The 9,043-nt window shown below is 40.7% G+C and overlaps 1 protein-coding gene across 1 annotated transcript in view; it reads left to right on the top strand.

Annotated features, from left to right (window-relative positions):
* The first annotated feature begins 2,342 nt into the window (after nucleotides 1-2,342).
* Nucleotides 2,343-9,043, top strand: part of NRN1L (neuritin 1 like) — a 63,125-nt gene continuing 56,424 nt past the window's right edge. The window contains exon 1 of the mRNA XM_018564915.1: nucleotides 2,343-2,610. Within this exon, the coding sequence (XP_018420417.1) occupies nucleotides 2,562-2,610 (49 nt within the window). The 5' untranslated portion in view covers nucleotides 2,343-2,561. The remainder of the gene's footprint in view (nucleotides 2,611-9,043) is intronic.

The following is a 9,043-nucleotide window of genomic DNA, read 5'->3' as shown; positions in this document are numbered from 1 at the left end:
AACAGGGCATGGAGAGCTGGGCACTGCTCTGGGGAGCATGTCCAATGCAAAAAAAAAATAAAGAAAAATAAAAAGTGCCATTCAGCAGGGGTAGGGCCCTCCTTTTTATACTTAGAAGGCAACATTGGGAAAACACTAATCCTTTAATTTACATGCTTGGTAGATGCCTTTAAGCTGTATGTGGTATTACAGAACAATATGATTCTCACAGACCGTGTCAACATCACTGCATTCTGGTATCACATAATTTGCATGACTGGTATATTTTTTACTTTTTCATTATTGCTTGGCTTTAATATAGCAGCAGCAGCAGCAGTACCCCAATCTGATGTATTAAACTAAGGTAGATTTGGATACAACACTTGATTTTTTTTCAACCAGCGGTAACTTGACCTGTTGGAGTAGCAGCCACAACAGATCTGAAAGCAAAAACCAAACATAGGCTGGTCGCCCGAACACAAGTTGGGTTTGCTACTTATTCCTGACACTGTTAATGCTGCCCCATGTGTGCTGCACTTTTTATTGTTTATGTTTTTTTTGGGGGGGGGGGGGTTAGTTTTTTTTTTATATTGTAAGGTCTTCCTTACCAGTTGAAGCAAAAATGAGCATGTTTTTTTATTGTAAGGCCGTCCCTGCCTTTTTCCACAAAAAAGGCAGGCAGGGACGGCAAGCTGTAAATAAGATGTTTACATGCAATTACATTAGCTAATATTTGAATGCACATGCTGGACCACTGGCTGGAGGTAGTCCAACTGCTTTTTAGGTACTAGCCTGCCCTGCTGCACATGTCATGTTCAAGGGATCTTAGAACCCAGCTGGGTGAATTTGTGACTGAAAAGGTTTTAGTAACCTGGGGTGGGAATGTTTGATTTTTGGGTGCAAAGTGTTTTTAGTTTTTCCAGAGAAGAGATTCAAAGCATGATCAGACTGTTAGCAACTGTCTGATGCAGATTAATTAACACAAAGATAAAAGTTATCATTTAAACAATAATACACAAAATATTAAAATTATATTTAAAAATTACAGTTGATTACTTCAGAGACAACAGCCAGAAATATAGTACAAACTCACCTTAATTTAAGAGGGAGAACCCAGACAGGTTTCACAGAAAAAAATCTAAAAATAGTGGACATATCTGATGAAACTTCCCCAATGATCCCCAAAATAATGTGGTGCCTATATGCATCATATGTAATCAATCATACTAGGCCTCGTTTCAAACAGGACCCATGCCATCCATTTTAAAATTAAGAAATTAACATTAGAGAGTGCAAATATTTAGCAGAAAGAAGCCCTCAAAATACTCCATTGCCTACATGCCAACCCATAAACAGGCCCAACACCAGCCAACTATAAAAAAATTAGCATGATTGTGTATTTATTTCAGTGTAAAAATCCCCCAAAATATTGTTGTGAGTAGGTGCACAGTCTTTAAACATTTTGGCTAGTCCACTTTGTCAACAGGACCCACATTGCCCATTAATGAATCAACAAATCAACATTTGATTGTATTTATTTCACTGTAAAAAGCCCCCAATGTATTGTACTGAGTAGCTGCACAGTTTGTAAACACTTTGACTAGGCTGTTCTGCCAACAGGACCCACACCAGACAACTTTTAATTAAACAATCAACATTATGGTATATTTATTTTACTGGAAAAAAATGTCCCGTAATATTGTACTTAGTACCTGCATGGTCTTTTAACACTTTGACTCAGCTGCTTTGTAAACTGGACCCACACCAACCAGCTTTTAATTTTAAAAAAATCAACATTAGTGTATCATATTTATTTTTTACTAAAAAACCCCCAGATATTCTAGTGAGTACATGCACAGTCCTTAAACACTTTTTTACTAAACACTACACCCCCTTTTCTTGAACCTAACTGAAAGAAAAACAAATGAAAACCATGAAATAAAAAAGCACCCCCCCCACCAAAACAAACAGCCAAAAAATAGTATTTACAGTTGGATTAATCAAGTTTGAATTAATTCAAATTGCTTCAATCAGAAACTTTTTTTTTTTAATGGAGTTGATTAGATCACAAGACCTATTACATAGTTGACAAGAGATCACATTAATGTTTGCTATTTGCTTACTTGGTTGTTAATGTGGAGGTGTCAGAATAAAAGTTAATCAGATAAAATTGATTAAAAATACTTATTACATAATTGTTAATCTCAAAATTAGTTTTTGGTTTTACACACTTTCCATGTTGTGTTTAGGGATGTGTTGCTAAGTCTTCATGCATGAATGGGTTAATCGGCTTTAGGTTGTTTATTAGAGCTAGAGGGTGAAGGCAGGAGAGAATGGTTTATTCCAATGAGATTTAGCAGCTGTTGTGTTGTTTCCCCTCTAACATTTAAAACATCATGTGGCTTTTTCTACTTTAGAAAAACACACAGAGAAGATAGTAAAGTGACAAGGATATGTATAGTTTTCCAGCAGTCATTTTAAAATTTAGATTTTCCTTTCCACTGATGGGATTGACACATTACTAGGAAATAGTTTTGATTGAATAAAAAAAAAAAAAAGAAGAAGTTAGACCTTTTGAAAACATGCAGTACTTATCGTGGACAGTTATCATTGCTATGGCTCTGCAACTAGGTAAGATTTATAAATAAATATGTATATGTGAGAAATTTTATTATTAGTATTTTACCATAGTTCTTTGCAAAAATGCCTGTGTATATATAACTTATCTATGTTACTTTTGTTTTTACAGTATCCTAATCAAATGGTAAAAATATATATTATAACATTTTTGCATGATAGTATAAAACCATAAATGTACCTTCTTGCATATATTTTCTGTTTCTAGTATGTATGAGAAATATTGAATGCAGAAAATGCTAGAAAACTAAATTAATAACACTTTGAAAAATATTTTCTGAGGAAATTATTTTCTGTGTCCTTTTTATGTACCTTTGTCCTTTAACATTACTACCCAGGAAAGTCTTACATAATCCTGAAACTCTGTCTCGATTTGAGTGTATGTGAGGGGTGATTATTATATAAGGCATAATTCGCATTTATTAAACTAATATTATTTCACACAAAAGATCACTATAATTATCATAAAAAGTACATGTTTAAATATTTAATAATAAACATTTCATAGTTATTTCTACTTTATCTGAAAAACCTTTAAATGTACTTTAAATTTAAAACTAAATGTTTCAAAATGCAATGTAGGTATTTAATATAATACAGCTCTTTCATATTCATTATGTCAAATCTGAAAGGATGCTCCATCTGCGATGACATAGCACTATCTACTGTCTACAAACTGAGCTAGAAATAATTTGGTTCGAAATAACATTCACCACACCTTCATCCTTGTCTAATGACATGACAATTTTGAAAGATAATATAAATGTATATCATTTAGACTTTTATGGAAAAATTAATTTCTACTATAGGTAGCATTCCAATAAGCATTGCCTGGAGAGAAAAGCTCTTAGGGCCCATTTATATACGTACGTGAGGTGCGGTACTGTGTCTTTACATGCAATTTATTAAGTTAGCCTATTTATTTTGATTGGACTTTCAACACACCCCAAATAATTGGACATAACCCTTTTTTTGGCACAATGCATGGCAATGAACTACTGAGTGTTATCATGCACTTTGGCACGCTACAAAGCAAGTGTATTGGGGAATGGTCAAAATGATTTGCGCGTGTGTGTAATTTTATTTTTTACATTTTAACAAGAAAAGTAAAATACCCCATTCACTCCCTTTGGGCAGTCATGTGACCACTCTCTTTCTTTTCTGCGGGGTCTATGGAGGTAGGTGGGATTTAGCGTGCCATATGTGCTGGTGACATCTACTTTACTATAATTTGCACTTGCAAATTACAAGAGCCACTTTTAACCATTGAGCTAAAATCACTTCCACAAGTATGGCTGCCTGCGACATGAGCTGCTGCCGGAGGGAAGGAGAGTTTACCCCATGTGTAGCACAGCTTGCTCCAGGGTGACGATGCTAAACACACTCTGTAGATAGCATAGGAACCCTAAAGCTGGAAGTTAGAGAAACTGGTGCATTAATTGGTATTTCATACTTATAGTAAAACTATCTTTAAAAAACAAAGAACACAAGTATATTAAACAATATCTTACACATTTTAGCCATTTTACAGATTTTTTGGGTTTACAGACACTTTAAATACATATCAGTAAATGTAAAAGGACAGTTTCACACACACAATGCCTAAACAAATTAGATATGCTATCTGTAACATTACCTATTAATTACTATTGTAATTAAAACAAAATTCTAAAAATATGTTTATTATTGATCATATATAAAAAGATATATTTAAACATTTAATAACATTACTAAATTTTGCTTTAGAATCAAACTTGCCATCTAGTGGTAATAGCTAAAAAATGCAGTGACTAAGCTTATAAAACAATTTTAATGCCTGTGCTAAGTACCTTAGGTGTTAATGTGCCCACGGCACAAATAAATATGTTATAATTTTTAAGAAATCCCCCTCAAAATATTTGACCCTTTTGGGTCTTTAACATAGTTTTCCAAAAAGTGCCACTAGTAGCAAATAATTGATAGATTATGGATTATTGTAGCAAATATGTATTTTTTGTTTATAAACATATACAAATGTTTATTCTGCTAGTTGTATAGTATTAATTTTTTTAAAAGAAAGATGAAGGGATTATATTTTTCATATACAAGGGAAAATGTATGATACTGTACTACAACTTGAATATTTGGGATATAATTTACAATTAAAGACTCTACGAGTTTAGAGACATATTTAGGAGATTGTTCCCCAAGACCTTTATACCTTATATCTAATATTTGGTTGCATTCTGAGTCAAGTAAGGAATAGTACTCCTGTTATAATTTTTGTTGGAAATACTTTTTGCCTGGTACAAAATAGGTTTAAAGGAGAACTATGAGGTGAGTGCTTTTCACTCACCTCATAGTTCTAGCCGACCTGTGACAATGAGACTGTCGCAGGTCGGCTCAGTAGATCGGGAAGTGAGCGAACACATACCGACGTTCGCTCACGTCTCGATCCTGTCACAGTTCTCTGCCGTGACAGGGGAGTGGCTGGATTCCCGCCTCCCCGCTCAGATCCTCCAGCGCTGACTGGCGGAACGGACGGGGGAGGGGGCGGGTACAGCTGGCTCTGCCTCTAGATAGGCAGAGCCAGCTGTCACCCACGCAGCTGGGTGGATCCAGACATAATTGTCGGGATCTGCTTCAGCTGCGGCGTCTCAGTATGCCGCGAGCTGTAGCTCGCGGTATACTGAGCTTAGGCTGACGGGAGGACGCTAGTTTGTGTCCTCCCGTTACCCTAAGGAGAACTATGGGGAAAAGCCCTAACCCCATAGTTCTCCTTTTAACCTTCACATTCATAGAGGCTTCTCTACAGCAATAGCTGAGATAGTGTGGAATAATCTTCATAGGAGCTCATTCTAGCCCAGTGTGTAGAGTGTAGAGTGATAATATTTATAAGTAATACCACTGTAGATTATTGATCTTGGAAGTATTAATTATCGTGAAAAAGAAAATATTTTTCCCTCATTGGAGCAAATTGGACCATGCTTTATACAAGTTTCCTGCTTTCCTCTGGACCAACTGAGAGTAGAGAGCTACAAGAATGCAGGTTTCTATTTATTTTTTAGACTTTTGATTGAACTTGATAGACATTTGTCTTCTTTTTAAACTAAATATGTAACTATTGGGCGTGGCCAGCATGTGATCTCGAGTAGACATGCGCCCCGGGTAGCTCCGCTCTATATAATATCCTGCTACTATCCTGGTGTTGATTTTTCGTTACCTACCTGGGGTCAGGTGAGCCGGAACATCTCCTGACTTGGATCGCTTCATCAGAAGCAGGCTGTATGCAGCGCAATAAGAGCAAATCGACTCGTTCCTCGGGAGGCAGGCCTCGTGGTGTCTTGGAGGCGGCCATCTTGGCTGTGCTGGCTGAATGCAGCAAGATGTCGGTGAGCACGCAGACGAGCAGCGCGGATGATCCGTCTGACTCTCCAACTAGCTCTGACATCCTGGCGGCCATCACATCCTGTAAAGAGGCACTCACAAATAAAATCGACTCTCTTTCAGCTGATGTGAGTTTCCTGCGCCATGACCTGGATGAATTTCGGACGCACATGGGGAGGCGGAGGCCCGGATTTCTCAGGTGCAGGAGACCACGCGGACGGACTCGACTGAGGTACAACGGCAGCTCCAGGGCCTACAGGAAAAGGTGGTGGTTTCACAAAAACTGGCTACGCCGCAACAACATCCGCGTGCTGGGCCTCCCGGAATGTGCAGAGGGGAAAACACCGGCCGAATTCGCAGATACCTTTCTGGCTAAGCTGCTTGACCTGCGTGACCTACCACCGACTTTCGTGGTGGAGAGAGTGCATCGCGTGCCGCTCGTCCCGCTGAAACCGGGGGCTCCGGCCTGACCGTTCCTGATTAGGCTGCTAAACTACAGGGTTCTGTAGTTTGGCTGCAGCTAGAGGTCATACTACACTACTCTATGAAAATGCCCGTGTCTCCTTGTATCCTGATTATTCGGCTGAAATACAGCAACGGCGCATATCCTATACAGAAGTTTGTAAGAGGCTCCGGGAGAAGGGTTTGCAATATGGCCTCCTATATCCCAGTCGCCTGCGGGTGAGTGATGGCGCCACCACTCGCTTCTTTGATACCCCCGCAGCGGCTGCAGCCTGGCTGGACTACACCTGACGGACGCCTGACCCAGAGGTGGCTTCCTCATGGTAAGCCTACATTCATCGTTTCAAGCTGCTTTTGGCTCACTCAGTTTAATCAGCACCCCAGCAATGGGAGCAGGAGCAGTCCTGGATTTTAAGTACTTGGAGAAGTTCTAGTCGGGATACTACACTGCCCTAGCAGACTGTTTTGTTTTTGTCTCCGTTTTGACTCCGTTTACTTTTTTGGGGATCCTAAGCCTCCTGACACACTTTGCTCTGAGAGCTGTTGGGGTTATGTGTTGGACTGGCATGGTGGGTTCGGGGCTGTTTTTTTCTACTGGTTGGATGTTTTTTTCGCTACAGGTGGTTGGCTCACATGCTAAGACTGCAAATGCTTCTGTATGACATTGCTGGTGGGAACGGCGAAGATATACGGGGCTTAGGGGTGTGGCCTCAGTTCCATGTTTGTTTTTTTCCCTCATGAGTGTGCGGAGTGTGGAAGAGATTAAAATCCTCTCCTGGAATATCAGGGGTCTCAACTCCAAATTCAAGTGAGCACTGATGTTTAAGTATGTTAGACAACATAATCTACACATTCTACTTTTGCAAGAGACCCACCTAGTGGGTAATAGGTTGCTGGCCTTGAGACGCCCATGGGTACAGAGGTAATTTCATGCTTCGCATTCTGCATACTCGAGGGAAGTGTCAGCTTCTGCTTCACAAATCTTTGCCATGCACTATTGAGGAGATTCACACTGATCCTAATGGCAAATTTGTTATTTTAGTGTTGACCATGTGGATGCAGAGATATATTATTGTCAATGTTTACCTTTCTCCACCGTATAACTCTATTATATTGTACGCATTGTTAGATAAGATTTAATCTCAAGGTCCTGCGAAAATATTGTTTATGGTGGATTTTAACTTCACATTGGCCCCGGGTTTGGATAGATCTGGCTCTGCTGGATCCTCTCCAACTTGGGTGATTGGGCGTTGACTGCTGGTCTCACTGAGGTGTGGAGATGGAGGAACCCCACGACAAGGGCTTACTCTTGCTTCTCCGCATCTTACAAAACCGCATCTCGCATAGATCTAGCATTTGTCAGTGGCGCCCTTTTGCCTGACATCGGAGAGGTTGGGTACCTTGCCGGGGGGAATATCAGATCACTGTCCTATGTGGTTTACCCTCCGGATCAGTCCAAAAAGGGATAGAGCCCTTTAGCGAATGGCTCCACACTGGATCTCCCACCCTATTGCTCTGGAAGCTATGCCACCCGCTGTTGCGCAATATTGGGAACTAAACGCCTCCACTGCAGGGCCCGCGGTTGTGTTGGATGCATTCAAGGCATGCGTGAGAGGTGATTACATGTCCCTCCAGAAGGCAATTAAAAAGGTGGACTCAGCTCACACGGATGACCTCCACGCGGCAGAAGCAGATTGCCTCTCTAGATATGGGTTGTCCCCCACTCCCGACAATTTTGATGCTCTTATGTCAGCAAGACGCACGCTCAGCCTGCATCTTGCGGACCTAACGCGAACTGACTTATACAACCGCAAACAGAATTTTGTGAAACTGGAGATAAGAATGGGTGTCTGCTGGCAATGCTATTCCAGGCAGCCCGGCCTCAAACGGTGCTGGCTGAGATACACTCTGGCATCCTGGAGGTATTTCCGAAGTATTACACCACCCTTTACTCATCCACATGGCCGGCGGAGGCCCAGTCCCTGGACTTGCGATCTCTGCTGGACTCAGTAGCCCTGGGCTGGTTGTCAGATGGGCAGAGAAGCTTTCTGGCAAAGCCTATAACTGAGGTTGAGGTGCTCGCAGCCATACATTTGTTCCCTAACGGAAAAACATCAGGCCCAGATGGTATACCTATGGAATTTTACAAAACACATGCAGGCCTCCTGATCCCTAGATTATGTTAAATGTGTGCCTCTTGTCTGGAGGCAGACTGTCTACCACCCTCTATGACTGGAGCCCATGTGATTTTAATCCACAAGCCACCTAGAGACCCGACTGACTGTGCCTCCTACAGGCCCATTGCCCTGCTAAATTGTGATTTTTAAATTCTAACCAAACTCCTTAGTGTGCGACTTAACCAACTGACAGATAGCCTGATGGACTCGGACCAAACGGGCTTTATTTCCCCCGAAGATCCACTGATATTAATTTACGTAGACTATTCACAAACTTGCATGCATCCCATGTTAACAGCGGAACCAGGATGGTGGTGTCCCTTGATATAGAAAAGGCCTTCAATACAGTGGAATGGACCTACCTGTGGGCTACACTGGACAAAATGGGATTTCCCTTGGAGTACCTAAAAAGTCCAAAGTCT

Source organism: Nanorana parkeri, unplaced genomic scaffold (assembly GCF_000935625.1).
Source record: "Nanorana parkeri isolate BGI_ZX_2015 unplaced genomic scaffold, ASM93562v1 scaffold794, whole genome shotgun sequence".
Classification (NCBI taxonomy): Eukaryota; Metazoa; Chordata; class Amphibia; order Anura; family Dicroglossidae; genus Nanorana; species Nanorana parkeri.
This window is presented reverse-complemented; position numbering and strand designations above follow the sequence as displayed.